The sequence below is a fragment of the Pholcus phalangioides genome, unplaced genomic scaffold, assembly GCF_987345545.1.
Source record: "Pholcus phalangioides strain wild (caught in Gottingen) unplaced genomic scaffold, Ppha-v1.0 ptg000006l_1, whole genome shotgun sequence".
NCBI lineage: Eukaryota > Metazoa > Arthropoda > Arachnida > Araneae > Pholcidae > Pholcus > Pholcus phalangioides.
The window spans coordinates 1,347,840-1,366,554 of NW_028301599.1; the positions used below are offsets into that span (position 1 = coordinate 1,347,840).

General features: G+C 38.5%; 1 protein-coding gene across 1 annotated transcript; it reads right to left on the minus strand.

Moving 5' to 3' along the window:
• Nucleotides 1-206: 206 nt before the first annotated feature.
• Nucleotides 207-18,432, minus strand: Nnp-1 (Ribosomal RNA processing protein 1 homolog Nnp-1). Its single transcript, XM_089232457.1, has 8 exons — nucleotides 18,250-18,432; nucleotides 16,042-16,121; nucleotides 11,797-11,940; nucleotides 8,759-8,953; nucleotides 8,492-8,556; nucleotides 6,230-6,326; nucleotides 4,714-4,811; nucleotides 207-516 (listed from the first exon to the last, which is right to left on the minus strand). Exons 1-8 carry the CDS (start codon nucleotides 18,386-18,388, stop codon nucleotides 294-296), a joined length of 1,041 nt encoding a protein of 346 aa, XP_089088583.1. The 5' UTR covers nucleotides 18,389-18,432; the 3' UTR covers nucleotides 207-293.
• Between the last annotated feature and the right edge of the window lie 283 nt (nucleotides 18,433-18,715).

Consider the following 18,715-nt stretch of genomic DNA (forward strand, 5'->3'; position numbering starts at 1 on the left):
TTGTATTAAATATTTATAATGTAATGTTAGAAATTAACGAGATATAGACAAATCTAAGGTCAGACTTGAGTTCAGACTAGTATCTGAATTCAAAAAAATAAATAAATATAAAAGTATAAAATCGCCACATTTTACTAAAATTCAAAGTTTTCAGAAATTATATTTAATTTGTAATTGAAACCATCAGGTGGTAAAAAAATACTTATTCTGATTGGAACGATATTTTAATTACTCCAGTGAGAAATATGTACAGTTTTGAAAAGTCATCACATCTCCTCCTCTCATCACCTACTTTACTCTAAATACATTTCATCATCCGAAGAAATGTCTTTCCTCTTCCTCTTCTTGTTCTTTCCCTTTTTCCACATTAATTTTTCCTGCCTGAATTGCTCGTCCTCTTCAAACAGCTCCTGCCCTGCTTTTTCAATTAATTTCTTGCGTACGAGAGGTGCTCGCTTCTTTTTTAGCATTTCAATTCTTTCGTTATTCACAGTTGGTTTGTTCGGTTTATCATACCTTATGAATGCAAACAAGAAATTTTCATGGATTAAAAAATCAATTCACAAAATTTGGTTTTCATATTTGAATTTGAATATTATTAAAAGCATAAGATTCCACCGTGAGTAAAACATAAAGCCAACTAAACGATTTCAAATTACGGAACAATCAACAGTAGGAAAAATAGCAATTATGATGAAATCTGTTTCCATTTATGATTTATTTGTGCAAAAGCCATCCATTACTTTTTTTCTTTTAAACCAAGCATGACTCTGGTCGATTGTCATAGGCAATTTACTACTGAATGAGTTGTGCCGAAAGTGTGCCCATGTATCTGCTTGCCTGATTTCCTATCTAGTGTTGTGCATGATCTTTCGTTGCTGTCATATATTTTTCAAACTAGGAGTGTAATGATTGAAATATTTTTGTCGTTCTGGTGCTGATGCTCTCAGTGGCTACTACTACTAAACACCACATGTACCTCGTCCATATTCCTCTGTGAAACTTTTAATGAATTGATAAATGTTGGAATGTCAATGTCCGCCATTTGATTATTTTTGTCGCACCATGGTCAATTTATGCACATGAGGGCTAAGACCGGGACCTACAATTTATTGCTGATTCCGAACGGCAGGCTTGTTTTTTTTATACTCATTGAGAGGTTGGTGCGCTAACCTCTTGATGGGGGACTCCCTGTGGTAGCAATTTTTTGCTGCTGTCAAGTCACAGTTTTCTGTTGTACCCCTGTGTCAAGAAAGTTTTCTGACAAGGGTGAATTGGGTATCGAACTCACGACACCTCTAAACATCCATTGGTACTTTAGGCGAGTATCTTATTGACCTGGGCTACCACACCTGTGAATGTCCATGTGGTGAACCTAACATGAAGCTTGTTGCTGTGTAATGCTTGTTATAGTGCTGCCATTTACCACATCTTGAACTATGAATCTCAGTGGCTTGACATCTTGACTGAGAGATCAGCTCACATTCACGCCTTGAAGTTAGAAATCACAGAAAACCCACCTCAGCGACCACTAACTGTGGCGCTGGTGGGGCTCTAACCCGGGGCAGAGTCTCCGTCATCAAAAGAAAATGTTCTAATACCACTGTTCAAGGTGCTCAGACGTAATTCTAATCCTACAGGGCAACTCAATCCATTACTGCTGTTTATGCAGGATGAGTTCAGTTGAGCTCCAGGAAAGGAACTCACCATCATTATAATCAGGATTCTCTTCGTTTTTGGAACAGCTACGACCAAGGGTAGTTTGGTTTAACAAATGATGGCAGCATACTTTTCATGTAGAAAAAGTTTCTAGTCTCAAAGCTACAGTATATGGTCTTTCAAGAACAAGAATGAACATTAATACATCACATCATGTGACAGGATGATTTCATTTTTTGTTTGCAGCTAAAAATGGTCTTAAGAACTAACACAGTGTATCACAGTTTTCTTATTTGAATATTTCAGTGCTATTTTTTGTGAGATTAAAAAATGGCTTGTAGCACCAACCTAAATTGCATCGAGGGGACCCGGATTGGCTAAAGCTGGTTTTTTGTGGTTGCTAACTTTGAGGTGTTAAGCTCATGTTAACTCTTCAAAGTCCAAGATGGCCGAAAATGGCCCAGATGGGGGGGGGGGGGGGGGGGGAAAGGATTGTATGTTTTGGATTTGTGAAGGATGAGGAAGAAAATGAAAGATCTCGTCAGAGGGGTGATAACCTGAAAAACAAGTCTAAGTTGCATAGAATGATGAGGAGTAGTAAAAGGAGAAAAAAGAGTAGTCGAAAATTGGACGAGTCTACTTTGAGGGGGGGTAAAGAATGTGTGTTCCGAGTACATGTATAGTGTCATGACTTAAAATCTACAAGATCAGCTTTGCGACAAAAGGAACTTTTTTTTAAAAAAATTAGTTAAACTAATGACACAATAAGTGCATTTATTTAACAGGACTGTAAGTGGATTTGTACAACTCATCTAGGAAGTCCCTGTGAATCAAGTTTCGGTTTTGAACCATAGCTCAAGAATCATTGTCTTATTACATTGCCCTCACTTCACTTCTAAAATATAGATGGCAGCACTCGAAAGTCAGATGAAACACTAGATAGACACTCAGACAATTAGGCACACACATACTTATAAACTGAAGAGCCAAAAAAGCTGGTACTGGCATGCGTATGCAAATAAAGAGATATGGAATCAATCAGAGTATGGCGCTGCAGTCGGCAACGCCTATATAACACAACAAGTGTCTGGCATAGTTGTTAGATCGGTTACTGCTGCTACAATGGCAGGTTATCGAGATTTAAGTGAGTTTGAACGTGGTGTTATAGTCGGCGCACGAGAGATGGGACAAAACATCTCTGAGGTAGCGATGAAATTTGGATTTTCACGTACGACCATTTCACGAGTGTACCGTGAATATCGGGAATCTGGTAAAAAATAAAATCTACGACATCGCTGCGGCCGGAAAAAGATCATGCAAGAATGGGACCTACGACGACTGACGAGAATCATTAAACGTGACAGACGTGCAACCCTTCCACAAATTGCTGCAGATTTCAATGCTGGGCCATCAACAAGTGTCAGCGTGCGAACCATTCAACCAAACATCATCGATATGGGCTTTCGGAGTCGAAGACCCCCCCTGTACCCTTGATGACTGCACGACACAAACCTTTACGCCTTGCCTGGGCCCGACATTGGACTGTTGAGGACTGGAAACACGTTGCCTGGTCTGACGAGTTTCGGTTCCAATTGCTTCGAGCTGATGGACATGTACGGGTATGGAGACAACCTCATGAACCCCACACGTCAACAGGAGACTGTTCAAGCTGGTGGAGGCTCTGTGATGGTATGGGGGGTGTGCAGTTGGTGTGATATGGGACCCCTGATACGTCTTGATACGACTCTGACAGGTACGTAAGCATCCTGTCTGATCACCTGCACCCATTCATGTCCCTTGTGCATTCCGACGGACTTGGACAATTTCAGCAGGACAATGCAACACCCCACACGTCCATAATTGCTACAAAGTGGCTCCAGGAACACTCTTCTGACTTTAGATACTTCCGCTAGCCACCTAAATCCACAGACATGAACATTATTGAACATATCTGGGATGCCTTGCAACGTGCTGTTCAGAAGAGATCTCCACCCCCTCTTACTCCTATGGATTTATGGACAGCCCTGCAGGATTCATGGTGTCAATTACCTCCAGCACTACTTCAGACATTAGTCGAGTCCATGCCACGTTGTGTTGCGGCACTTCTGCGGGCTCGCGGGGGCCCTACACGATATTAGGCAGGTGACCAGTTTTTTTGGCTCTTCAGTGTACTTTCGACACACTAACTAGGTAGTTGCCTTTGGGAATAAACTTCGGATTGAAAAAAAAAAGCTCAAGAATCCCTGGGTGTAAGTAGATTTATGCTACTTAACTAGGAATCTCCACGCATTTTATAAACACTCCTCTGTGGAATGTCTAATGAATTGGTGCAGGCAGGGATGTATGTTCTGAGTATATTTATGACAGGATTTCTCTAACACAGGGGGTTTTTAACTTTTTTTCAGCCGCGAAAGGTCAGTTTTGCAACTCAAGGAACTTTTTTTTCAAAGTTAGTTAAACCAGATAAACGATATAATAAGTGCATTTATTTCACAGGAACATAAGTAGATTTCTACAACTCATCTAGAAAACCCCTAAAAATCAAGTTTGTCTGGGTCATAACCCATAGCTAAAAATTCAATGAATGTAAATGGATTCGCACGAACCTTCTCAGAAGCCTCTGCAAATCAAGTTTGGGTTGTGACCCATAGCTCAAAAAGCAATGGCTGTAAGTGAATGTGTATGACTGATCTTGGAAGTCCCCGTGAATTAAGTTTTAGTTGCGACCCAAGAATACCTGGCCGTTAGTGGAGATTTGAATGACCCATCTCGGAAGCCACTGCAACCTAAACTTGGGTAAGAACCCCTACCCTAAGTATTCATGTTGGTAAATTCTAGAACTGTAATTACGTTTATTAAATTCCAGCATAAAAATCTATTAATGAATGAAGAAAAATTTCCCCCTCCCATTACCTTACATTGGTCTAAAACAGTATGGATCATATACTTCAAATTTTTTTTCCAAGAGTAACATGTTTCAGAATCCAATAACATCACTATGATTGAGATTACCAAGCAAAACAGACATCATATAAGAATGTGAATTACACTCACCATCTTATGATACCCTGCATATATTTAACATTAATTTTCTTCAGACCATCCAATTGGCTCCATTTTTTAACCAAGTTCTGGATCAAAACTGGATCAAACTACAATGAAAATAACTTGCTTGATTTGTGTACTTACATATCATTATTAAATAGGTTTTTAGACATATCGACTGCTGTTTTGTTTTGTTCAGCCCAATATATCGAAAAAACAGATATTCTATGGATTATGTCGAGGTGAACTCAGAAAAAAAGTTACCTACACTGCCAGGACACGAACCCAGGCCTTCTTGCAAACAGAGCAAGCATGATCTAATGCCTCTACTTCAGTGCCTTACACCACAGTAAGTGAAATAAGGAAGGCAGAGGGTCGTGCCCGTGCCTTCACTGGTGTAGATGGTAGCATGCTTGTCTGGTTTGCAACAGGGCTCGAGACCCAACGGAGCCCAGATGCCTTTTTTTCCAGAGTTCAAATTCATATAATATCCAGAGAATAATCTTCAGATTTTATAGTCCTCCAAAAATGAGATGAGACTTGGCTATGTCATTTCACATTGAGAATAACTTGTCAGCTACAAAGCTTTCATGTTTGCCACCTCCTTCTAGAAAAGAATATAATCATCTGACATGATGTAACAAGACATAGCTGAGTTCATAGTTGCCAATGCTTCTGATTTTTTAGCTTTATGGAGAGATTATCTTCTCCATCTAATGATCTTGTCTTCTGGAGGGAAACCAGATTCTTCCAATTTTTCGTATCTTAGAAAAATTCCTAAAAACCTTCAAATTGTTCTTCTCTTGAAGGCTAAAGAAAGTACCCTTTCATTCCTTGTAATCCCAGGCTGACTATGTTTTTCTCAGCAAAAGTATGTGGAATTAGGATTCAGGAATTTCAAAGGAAATCAAAAATTGTTACCAAATATGATGCCAAAAGTAATCAAAGTTACCAATTATTGTTAAAATGGACAATGGCAGGTAATGAAGAGCTACAGCAAATCAGAGTGGATAAAATGAATACAAAAAAAAAAAAAAAAAAAAAAAAGAAAAGAAAAGAAAAGAAAAAAAAGAAAGAAAGAAAGAAATAAAAAGAAAAAAGACACATACCAGGTACAAACGCAATATTCGAATAAGTTGACAAAATAATTTTAACCCTTGATTTCAGTGACAGATCAAAAATTCAAGTATTTGTTGAAAATGCAGAAAATAATGGGACATTAAAAAAAATCAGGACAGCGAAAAATATGGGAACATTTGCAATTCCGAAAAATCCCTAGTTTTCCCTTTTACTTTGCATGACATTAATTTCTTCGGTGGAAAATATTTCATCACGTGATAAACTACAGATGTTTTAAGTCTCGGAATGGGAACTTATGCAAGTCTTATCTCGTGATTGGGGGATATACATCTCATGCATGCATGAAGATCAAGGAATGTAGACTTTCCATGATTTTTCTTTTAAACTCATTTCTGAGGGCATTTTTAGCTACAACTGAATTAGATACAAACTTGCAATCACTTACTTTCAGTGTAGGGAAATCCCCATATACCAGCTTATCGACATTTTGATTTAAAAGATACATGAAAATATTATCTTTCACTGCCTTCAAAAGAGCCACACTGAAAAAAAAAAATTAACATTATAATAATTAACATAACAGCAATGCTGTGAGCTGAATTTTCACACACACATCAGAATTACTGTCTCGATTAATTTATATCTGCTTCAGAATCGCTTTCCAGACATACCTACCTGCATTTCTGTTTAGAAAGCTTTTGAGCCATATCATGTAAAATGAATGATCAAGCTAAGTGATAGACAGACAAATTTTTTTCCTGCACACATTCTTTCGATGCAAGACTCTTAGCATCAAACTGATGGTCTAGACCAGTGATTCCAAACGTGAGACGCATACTCAAAAAGGGAGCAATTTGATTTTTACAGAGGTAGTTTGAGAATGAGTTTTCCTATTTTGGCTTGTGTGGAACTTTCCAGAGCTCTGCACCATTATATCAGTTCAAATTTATACATTTTAAGCAATTTTCTGCTGACTTCTTTCTTTTATTTTTATCTTTCAGTGTTTTCTTTGGAAGATGTTCGACCAAGGGTAGCTCTCGGCCCGCTCTAGGAGGGCATCAAATTGAAAAGGGGGGAAACAAAGCAAACAATTTATTGTCCATAAAAAAACCATGGTCGGGATGACAAAAATAGGACTTTAACAGGTAGAGTTTTCCCTTGAGCTGCCCCTGGATTTGACATGGGGTTCTTTGTGTTTCATGGACAAATCAGCCCCCTTGTTCTCTCCAAGGATACCCAATTAAGAGAACCACTGCTTTTGATTAAGTAAATGACCTTTTTGATTCCTTCAACATACACAGGAGTTTACTTCTGAATAGAAAGAAGTACAAGCAATGGCCCAAAGAGACAGAACTATGGAGGGAGGCCAAACCCCTGGGTTGCAAAATTTAAGGCTGCAAAGTAACGGATGGTTTCTGCATAACAAAAGAAGAAACTTTTCACGACGTTTCACAGAGGGTGTGGGTGGATATTCCCCCCTCCTTTGACAAAAGTTCTAGTTATGGCCTTGATGAGGGAACATCTCGATTTCAGAGATACTTAGGTGGGGCATGGCCTGAAAAAGGTTAGGAACCGCTGGTCTAGACATTTTAAGAAATTGTCTTTATTCATATGCATAAGTCTGAGACATAGAAATGAGCTGACAATAACACATAAACTCCGACAATCCAGACTGGTTTGTGTACATAGTATCAGATGGAAAAGATTTTTGGTATCATTTTCCTTTAAATTCTTCATCTAATTGCCAAGCTGTTAATTTCAGCTTTTGGTCAGTTTTCGTTTTTTTTACAGCACATCTTAGTGTTTTAAAATTTATTTTAGAAAACTTATCTTTGAATTTCGGGCGGACTTAATATACAAATTATCTTTATAAACCCAGTTATGACAGTAAATGACTATAAATATACAGTAGAAGCCCTCTTAATGGTCACCTCTCTATTACGATCAAATAATTTTTATTTTAAAAGCTAGAAACTGTGAATTTGTATGTCAAAATGATTGCTCACTATTTAGTCTGCATGTTCTAATTTCACCTTTTTTTTTGTTAATTCCAAGAAAACACCTTGAAAGATCAGTGGCGTTTTGTGAAGAATGGTAAATATATCACTATGAAAAAAGTGCCTTTTGTTTATGTATATGCAAATACAACATTCATATTAAGTTCATAACATATCCCCTTCCCCTGCATTGCCTAGCATGTTGAGAAATCGAAATCACAAATTCTGGATATTTCTAAATATCTGCACTCTAAGAATTCACTGAATTAGCTGATTTGAACGTTTTCTTTTCTCTGCATAGTAGGATTCATTCTGTTCTGCAAACTGTGTTGAGATAGTTTGGGATTTATAGTTGACCTTTGATGACAGAATTTTGATTCTTATTAAGAATGTCAGACGCTAAAGATATTTGTAAATTAGACGAGTGAAATAGCAATTTATATGCCAGGATCATGTTTATGAAATTGAAATGAGCAGAAGGGGGAGTAAAGAATTTCTCTGAAAAACATGTTGATGTGAAACAAAAGTGTTTAAATGTTATTATAATCTCTGCACACGCAGAAAAATGTGCAAAAACATAGTATCTGTGTTTCATATTAGGTTGACGATAATTAAATTAGAGCAATAAGTGTAATTGTAGTAATCTGTATCGCATGGAATGAGTATATTGATTTTAACACTCACACACAAGGCAATTCAACAATACTTACTTCTGTGAGTACGCCAACACACTGCAGAAAACTAGAACAAACTTCTTTACTTTCTGTGGAGTGAGCTGAAAGAAAAATATTGGTATAAATATCAAACATTTCCAACATGGAATCATTACAGAAAATGCTTAAGAATGTAACAGAGAAATAGTAATCAATCTTGTGGGGTAATAAAATACTAATTTTGCTTGTGGTAGGTTCACATTACTAGTTTAATGCTGTTTAAGTGGGGCACAAATTTGTTGAATAACATGAACAAATACCTACCTCTTCAGATCCAACTCTTGTTAGTTCTTCCATGAAGATGTCTATTATATGAAATCTCAGACCCATCGAGCAAGCAGAATCTTCTGCACTTGCGACATTCTTCTTCAAGATATTTCTGAAACTTTTGATGACCCCAACTTTCCACTTTGCTTGTTTTAGAAACACGAAACATTCTCTCAAAAATTTCCTCACAAACTAAAAAATTGAGAGAAACAATTTCTTTTAATAGTATCAAAAATCAAAATACAGTGGAACCTTGATAACTCCACATGGCCCAAGGGGATGGGAAAACATGTCCAGTTAAAGAGATTTCATTTTACCTTTAACAATTTCAAAAATCGTCTATGCACGCATATGTGTTTGTATATAGTTGAAAAATTCTATATTTTGCATTATCTACAAATTCATAAATTATTTTGATCTGCAATTTTCTACAAAAAATTTTTGTATTGAGAATAATTCCAAATTAAACATATTTGATTCATGGAAAATCAGCTATTTGTGAATGAGTAGTACAATACAATACCCTTTTTCTTGTCATTTAAAACCTTCATTTCAGCTTTCTCGACCATCTCTCATTCAAAAATTTCAGAAATTATATTATTATCTGTGGCTTTTATAAGTCCACAGGTTGAGTTTTCAGGTTCCAAAAAAAAAAGAAGTAATAATGGGAAGTAACACTACCCAAAGACTTGTGGGGGGAATCTTCAACACATAGCAATCAACAAACAAATGGGAGAAACAATGGAACATAGAATTTTCGAATCACATGAAGACTAATTTTGTAAATTTTTTCGAACTGATGAACACATGGACCATTTCTAAAAATGAATTGTGATTACACTGTATAAATCATAGTCGGCTTAAGCAGGATGTGGTCATCATGTGTTGAGTAAGTGAGGTCCCCCCCCCCCCGCCATCAAATTTAGCATTGTGTCAATCATGCAAATAATGTGTCAAGCTACTGGGGTTGCCGGGTTATCATTTGATCATTTTTGTCGCACTACAGTCATTTTCTGCACACGAGAGCTAACTAGACCGAGACCTACAATTTATTGCCGATTCCGAACGGCAGACTTGTTTTTTTTTGTTTTTTTTAAATACTCATTGAGAGGTTGGTGCGGCAACCCCTCGATGGGGGACTCCCTGCGGTAGCAATTTTTTGCTGCGGCCAAGTCGCCGTTTTTTGTTGTACCCTGCGTCAGGAAAGTTTTCTGACAAGGACGAACTGGGTATCGAACTCGCGACACCTCTAAACATCCTTTGGTACTTTAGGCGAGCATCTTATCAACCGGGCTACTGGTGAGTTATCAAGGTTGCACTTTATTATAGCACTCTGAACATACAGTGATACATACCTTGGCTAATGAACATTTCAGTTGATATGGATACATATATTAACATAAAACAACTGTGTTGCGAGCTAAATTTTTGAGCTAATAAAAATAAATCTAATGAGTAGGGCTGGGATTTCTATGACTGCACATTTTGCTATTTTTATGCATTATAGCATTTTTTTCACGATTTTCAGTGATTTTAAGGCACTTTTTCATGACTTTCAAAATTTATGACATATTTTCATGTTTAAGAATTATTTTGAATATATCAGCATAACAATGAAAAGGGTTCTTTTCCTCCCCAAGTTCTTTCTTCCCAAGCTTCATTTCTCGCAATTGGCGATTTTAGCAATAATTGACAATTTTGTTTACCTTTGACATTGTTTTTAACAATCAATGGATATTTTTTGCGACACTATCAGCTACTATTGGCAATTTTGTGTACCTTTGGCACCATTTTTGACACTGATTGACAATTTCCCGTATTTTTTTTTTGAGCAAATATGGTCAGCCTATTTTATAAAAACATATTTTTGGTTCATTAGGGCATAAGTACATTTTTTAGGTCACAAAAATTCTAGCCCTATTAATGAGTAACTGCTGCTTAAGCAAGAATTAATTTATTTCCACCTCGGAATTGCTTTCCAGATATATCTATCTCTTACAAAAAGATTTCGGACTTGTAAATAAAGTCATATATTTTGAAATCCAAAATTTTTCAATCCCAGGCATCAAGTTGACTAGGAAATAACTACTGCCGCCTAAAATTTTAAATGCATTATTGCTAAACTGAAAAATAAGTATGACAACATGTTTTTGATTTTGTAATAATGTGTCTTCCAACATGAGGAGGAGCCATAAAAAAAATCCCAGAAAAGTAAAAAAAAAATAATTTAGAACATTTTTTTGGAAAAAACATGCTTGGCTCTTAGAAAATTTGGCTGGCGCCAAAATGTTTTTTTGATTTGTCCATCCCTGAGCTATGGTATCACTGTATTTATATCGCAATGTTGAAACTTGTTTTTCTTACTGCCAATATTCCATCTAAGAATAAATAAAACCATGACATTAACACATGTTTCAACCTACAATCTTTGCAACCCATTGGACCAATGAGTATGATGCCTGAACGATAGGCTACTTTAAAAGTTCGTCAGAGCAGGGCAAATGCTCGAATTAATTTAAATGGGTAAAAATGGTTTCTAGGCTTCAACAATCACTTTCGGAATGTTTACCGTGGTTCCCCAGCAATGCGTTTCAGACATGCTTATTCCTTTATAATGGTTCGCCACTTCTTCAATCCTCCCAGTAATTGAAAAAAACTCAGGCAGCGCCAGGTATTGTAGCTAGCTCCAATATAATTTTAAAAGTATTCACAGAGAGAGAGAGAGAGAGAGAGAGAGGGGGGGGGGAGAGTTTTCTATCTCTTTCTTTGCATGTAAAGTTACACAAATCAAAATAATAAAATAAACAGCTAAACCAGCAGTTCTCAGCCTTTTTTGACTCACAGAGCCCTTTTTAGAAAACTAATTGCTGTGGCAGAGCCCCGTAGGGCTTTTTAAAAAATTTATTTCTCAAAAACGACTGATTTCATTTATTTTCCTCTAGTGACAGCAGAGGCCCCCTGAGAAGTGCACACGGAGCTCCAAGGGCTCCCCAGAGCACGGGTTGAGCTAAAGTAAAAAAACTTGCAAGACTAACCATCATGAATTTTTCGAGACGAAATTTATCAATCCCAGACCATTCACGAGCCATCGTTTGGAAAAAAACGTCAATGTACAATAATGAATATTTCTGCATTTTGAAGCAGTGAATGTAATTACTGATGACAGATGCTTTGTCTTCCTGAAAAAGATGAATAAATACAGTGAACAATCACAAAAATAAAAATACATATACAGAACACATGATTGGCAATAGATAAAAAAACACAAAGAAAAACGACTACATTCCAAAAGTTTATGGAATGTCTTTTTATAGAGAGAAAATGAGTACAGTTAAGATCTGTTTATACAATGTTTCTTCCAAAGTAGCTACTACGTGCTCACATTTCCGACATTGTTTCCACAAAGATTACACTGTCAAACTCGCTTATAACGAATACACATATCAAGAATTTTCACTAGTGCAAAGTTTTTCCCATGTCTCAGGAATTTCATACAGCTAATCTATGCTATTTTGATTGCTTATAACGAAAACTTATTGATTTCAGTCAAGTCTCTTACAAATTTTCACAAATTTCTTTATCTTATTTAAATCTTCGTGTTGGTGAATTTATCTATCTACAATGCATGCGTACAATTGATAATAAAAATAACAGCTTTCTTTCACATGCTCCCCCCAATCCATATTCCACTGCGGAACTTCTAACGAATTGTACATGTTGGAATGTGCATGTACGTGTTATGAACCTGACATGAAGTTTGTTTCTGTGTAATGCTTGTTATGTGGGAATTTGCCATAAATTTTTCTCACCACAACGAAAGTGTGATGATTGAATAATTGTACTTTTTTAGGCCTGTTGCTCTCTGTGGCGAGATTTTTCAACAGGGAAATCGGTCAGCATTTACACCTCTAAGTTGGGAACAGCTTTCTTTACCCACAAGACAAATTAGAAGGGCGTTTTTGAATACTGCAAAAAAAAAGCTCCTTTACTTCATTTTTTCCTCTGCTAAATTTTATTTCACTTGCACGAAACCATGTTAGGAAGAAAAGCCTGAAGTTATTTATATCCTCCAAAACACCTTTAGAGCACATTTACCAATTTTTAACAATATTCAGATATTGGTCATGGCCCCCACATTCTGCACGGCACTTGGTCAGACGTTTAAGGACCCTGTTATACAACAATTTTACAGCATGGAAAAAAACAAAAAATGATGAAAATGAATGGAATGATGCCCATTCCAGGCTCCAGTCCCAGAACCCTGTTAGTGATTGGATTATTTCGAGCTGATCGAGCTACCCACAAACACTACACATAAAAATATGGCAGAATAAATAAATCTTTGCTTTATATAACCACAAAAGGCAGAACAACTTACAGACTTACATGCAGGCTGCCAGCTTCATTCTGATAACAATGCCTGACTTGAACAGATATATGTTTTTTGCCAAGCAACCAGGAGTTAAGATTTGATAACCAATCTAAGTGTGATCCATGCATAGGCAGAAATAGACTTGGAAGTCTGGGAGGGGGGGGCATGATGAAGATGATGTCAATTCATACATGCATATGTACATTAGATCAGTCAACTTTACCTCTGACGCTGGGGGGCAATGTCCCCACGCCCCCCATATCTCCACCCATGGTGTGATTCCAGGGACTGCATAAATGCAGTCAATAACGATCTCATGCTATAGCAACCATTCTATTACAATGACAAGTGCAATAAGTCCAATTTTTTTACATTCATCCCATGTTATTTTTCATCCAATATAGTGACCTAGAAAGATTGTTCAATCCAATACAACATCCGAATTCAGTTCTGCCAACACTATCTATAGAAGAAAGCCTTGACACAAAACTCACGAGGTCACTGAAGGCCATCTCACCAATAGCCATTGGATATAGCAGGCCGATGCATGCACCATCTTTACCCTTTTTTGTAGTACACTGGTGAAATAAATTAAGAGAATTTGCATATTTTATCGAATTTCATGAAAAGAACTGAACTGAATGTAAAACCACTGCTTCTAGACAAAAATGGAAATCTTGTATGTCAAATACACAAGTGTACACGTGTGTGTAGGAGGAGCCAGTAGAGAAACAGGCTTTATAAGCGCGCGTAAGTTAAGACGCATTTCATTCGCTAGCACACCTCGGCGAATTTCTTGGTCTTATTTTGCAGCAATCGGTTAATTTCAAATTTTAACAGTAAAAATGAGTAACCACCAACGTTTAGATGATGGAATGAGGTGGCGAATTGTGGGGGAGGCTAGAAGCAGGCCAATCTCAAGTCCAGATTTGTAGAGAGTTCAATTTAATGCCCAGTGTCGTGTGTAACTTATGGAAACAGTTCCAGGATACTGGATCCATCGAGAGAAAGCCAGGGCAAGGTCGTCCAAGAGCCACGACGGCCAGAGAAGATTGCCATTTGTCGATTATAGCGAGGCGTAACAGGAGTGCTACAGCTTCTCAGCTCTCTCGTGACTTAGGCTTTCAGCCGCAGGAACCCATGTATCAAGGGTGACTTTCCAAAAGACTTCATGAGAGAGGGTTGTTTGCCAGAAGACCTGCTGTTTGCGTCCCGCTCACTTCTACGGACAGGAGAATCCGTTTATCATGGTGCAGAGAGCATAGAGATCGGAGTATGGATCAATGGGCAACCGTTCTCTTCACTGATGAGTCCCGGTTCAGCCTAAGCACAGATTCTCGCCGTACGTTTATATGGAGAGAACCAGGGACCTGCTACCTACCCTCTAATGTCCGCGAAATCGACCATTATGGCGGAGGAGGTTTAATGGTCTGGGCAGGCATCATGTTGGATGGCTGCACACCTCTCCATGTCTTTGAAAGAGGCACTGTGACTGGTGCAAGGTATAGGATGAGGTCTTATAACCCTATGTTTGCCTTTTCAGGGGTGCAGTTGGCCCTGAGTTCATTTTAATGGACGATAACGCGAGGCCACATAGAGCTCTTCTGCTCGACGATTTTTTTAGAGAGTGAGGATATTCGCCGGATGGATTGGCCAGCCAGATCTCCAGACCTTAACCCTATAGAGCATGTCTGGGACACTCTGGGGAGGGCAATTGCAACTCGCAACCCCCCTCCGGGAACCATCCAGGGAATGATAAACTGCCTTATTTCAAGCATGAAATTACGCCGCGAGACCTGTATATGTGTAAGAGTGGACCATACCCCTTATTAACCCATTTTTTTGTTTTTCTGCAACCGCTGTTTCATACCTTCCGACTCCAATGAGTGTTACGCACGATCATGAGTGTGTATTACAATTATTGAATGGTTATTTGTTTTGTATTGTATCAATGTATGTACATATCAAATTTCATTAAAATCGGTACAGTAGTTCTAGAGATAATCGACCAAGTCCGCAAATTCTCTTAATTTCTTACACCAGTGTATATCAATGGGCTTCTTCAGTGTTGAAGATGTAAGCCCCACCGTCGCCACAGTGGTGGCCAGCTGAAGATTGTTTTCCGTGGTTCCCAACATTGAGGCGATCTCCCCGTTAAAAAGTCTTGCCGCAGAGAGCAACAGGCCTACAAACAGTACAAGTATTCAGTCATTACACTTCACTTCTGAAATATAGATAGCAGCACTGAAAAATCAGACACAACACTAGATATGCATTCAGGCTTAGGTACACACACACACACTTTCGGCACAACTCACTTGGCAGTAAATTGCGCATGGTGATAGACCTGAGTTGAGCTTGGTTTGAAAAAAAAAAAAGTGTGTTGAAGATGGCCTCCTTTGTCACAAGCTTTGTGAGGAGGCCTTCTTCTGCAGGTGATGTTGGTTCTGCCCGTCTTTTTTCGTAAAGAAATAGAAAAAAAAATTGTTTTTCATTTGCTGAAATCGTACATGACATTGATAGTTTATTAGGTACCTTAGCACTGAAGGAAATTCGGTAATAAGGTGTGTTTGTGTACTCTGTAACTACTTTTTTTTACCGTTCTGTTGTTTTCTAACCTGATACATTTTCTGTGTAACTGCTTACACTACAGCAAAAGGAATAATAACGACCTCTCAATATAATGTTCGTTTTGCGTGGGAGGTGGAGTCATTGCACCAAATGTCGACTGTATCCCCACCGCTCCTTAAGACAGCACCCATAGTGTGTCAAAAATGAATGCATTTGGGCCCCCCCCGCACTTTCCGCTGTTCTACTTTTATGAGACAATAATAAGCCAGCGGGAACTTTGGACATTATATACACTCAGTAAATAAGATATGATTGGAAAAAAGAAAAGGGGAATTACTTGAGCCAAAGGTTTGTCCAAGTTCCAGAAATAGTAGAAGATCCCTTTCCATAACTTCAACATTCCATCCTCCGTGAATGCTGTAAAATAAGTTCGTTAAAAAGATTGATTTTTTTGTTGCATTCTTCATAACCAACAATAACAGTTATCCAGTTTCATACAATGAGAGACATATTCTTCGTAAGCATTCGGTGTTAAACTATGCAGGATCTTTCATAAATAGAGGTACAAACTTCGAGGGGAGGTGGAGAATAACAAAAGGATTGAGAATTTCACAGGAAAACCCATGGCCAGAAACGTCATCGTACGTCGCTAGGTGGTGCTGTTCGTGACATTGCTGAAGAAAAGAAAAATATGTGTTTTTTCCGCAGATTCGAGTGATAATTGCCACAGGAGGCGCATGCAACGGCACCTAACAGGGAACTGGCAAAAGAAAAGACGAAAAATTACACATTTCCCCTCCAGCACTATGAACAGCATGGCTTAGCGATGTACGATAGCGTTTCCAGTCATGGGTTCCTGTGCAATACTTTTGACGTTCTCAACCTCCCCTTAAAGTTTGTATTTCTACTTATGGGACACCCTGTATAGCCAATGTCCATTTCAGCATTTAGACATCATCATACAAAACTTGGCGACCAAACCAATCGCGACCTGTGACAGTCGGACCTAACTCCGGTCAAAGCTCCCAATTGCTGACAATGCAACCAGATGGCAACTTATCTGAGGATGATGTCACTCTCTGCTAACCATACAAAGGTTTTTTTTAACAGCTGGATAAGTTGCTATATGGTGGCATTGTCAGTAATTGTGAACTTTGGCCTGAGTTAGGTCTGACCATCCATGTATAGTCCCGTTCAATGTACACGAGCTCCAAGGAAAGATTGAGATATTCATTGCCTCTGTAGTCGTGGTCCAGGGCATTCACCCGGAAAGTAAAAGGATGTGGGTTCGATTCCCTGCAGGGGCACACAGTTGGATTTTCTTTCTTTCCTAAATATATTTTCGCGTAAGCCAGCTGTTAAAAAAAGCCAATGCATGGAATTATGGATAGCAGATAGTGACAGCATCCTGGGGGATCACAATACGGCACCACTTTCCGTCGGGCGTAATTGTCACACTGCTTCCAGAGAAGTCCAATGTGCCATGCACTGCGTGTTTTGCCGATCTTCTCTTCCTTTCTGCCGTTTCCTTCCTCTTTTCTTCAGACTAGAGCATGCAGGCAATAGAACAGCTGATGCGCCACGCTGGGAAAACTCAAACCGATAGCATGAAAAAGCAACATGTTTTTGTTGATACGAAAGGGTCTTATTCGGTTAACATGATGCAAAAAAAAAAACAAACTTGCCCTTAAGCCGGGTTTTCCTAGGAGCAGGTCTTCTACAGTGCGTGCAGCGTGAAAACACTGATTGATTGAAAAACCCGAATTTGGTGTTTTTAACCAATCAGCATTTTCACGCTGCACACAGCGCAGAAATTCTACTCCTAGGAACAGGTCTCCCGTGCCATTTGCAACGTGAATCGAAATCTAGATAAAAAATTTCTTTAGCAAAAAAGCGATAATCGGGGTTGTGGTGGGGAAGGAGGTAAGCTTTAGCAAAATGCTACAATGCGGATGAATGATTTATGGTTGGATGTTTTCTCGTTTTGTATCTTCTGTACGTATTTTTGCAAAAGTGGCTACATTTTGCGAAAAATGTGACCGTAGCTTAAACCCTGCTCACCAATAAGAAAAGCAGTATGACTGTCTCTACAAAGAGCAACGCGACAGCACTTTACGTCAGGCGTGATTGGCGAACTGCTTCTGGAGGAATGAAACGCGTCGTGCGCCGCGTGTTTCACCGATGTTCTCTTCACTCTTGTGTTTTCCCTTCATTCCCTTCAAACCGGAGCATGCAGACGACAGAGTAGCTGATGCCGAGGCCATATACTTTAATAAAGTCGCCCTGATCTGATGCGCCACGCTAGGAAAACACAAACGCGTAGCGTCATTACGTAACACGTTTCCTGCCGACGCGAAATGGTCCAATTCGGTTTACGCTGAGCAAAAAAACCTATTCCTAGGAAAACCCAGCTTAAGCGGGATATTGCCCAGGGCGGTAAATTAGAGGAATGAGAGAAGGGTCAAGAAAAATCTACTAGAATAGAAGGGCGGTAAAAATCATAGATCCGTCTTAAGTAATAATAATTTAATTGATGTAATACCACCTTCGGCAGCTGAGGATTTGGCTTCCAGCCATTTTCCGACTTTCTTCAGAGCTTTATCGTTGATTGTCTTCTGATTTGATGCGAGCTGTTGAGCGAAATGCACCTCGGCGGTAACTTCTATCTCGTTACTGTTCGCCATGTTCCCGGAAAAGTAAACAAACAACTACAAGCACGTTTTTTTTTTCTGTGGTTGTGAATGGAAAGCGACGTAGCTTTTTTCACCTTTTTCTCATGAGCGGTGATTTATTGCCCGAGAAAAAAGCGCATATAGATGACGCTTTGAAATGTCAGAATATTTAATTTATTTTTCTTCTCTACGAAAAGGTCGAATAATGTTTCTAAATTTTAACGGCATGATTAATATAAATTTGAAAAAAAAATATTGAACGCTCCCATATCGATGAGTGCAATGAAAATGCATTTATTTTTCCCCGGTTTAAAAAATTTCAGGGTGAGGAATGACATC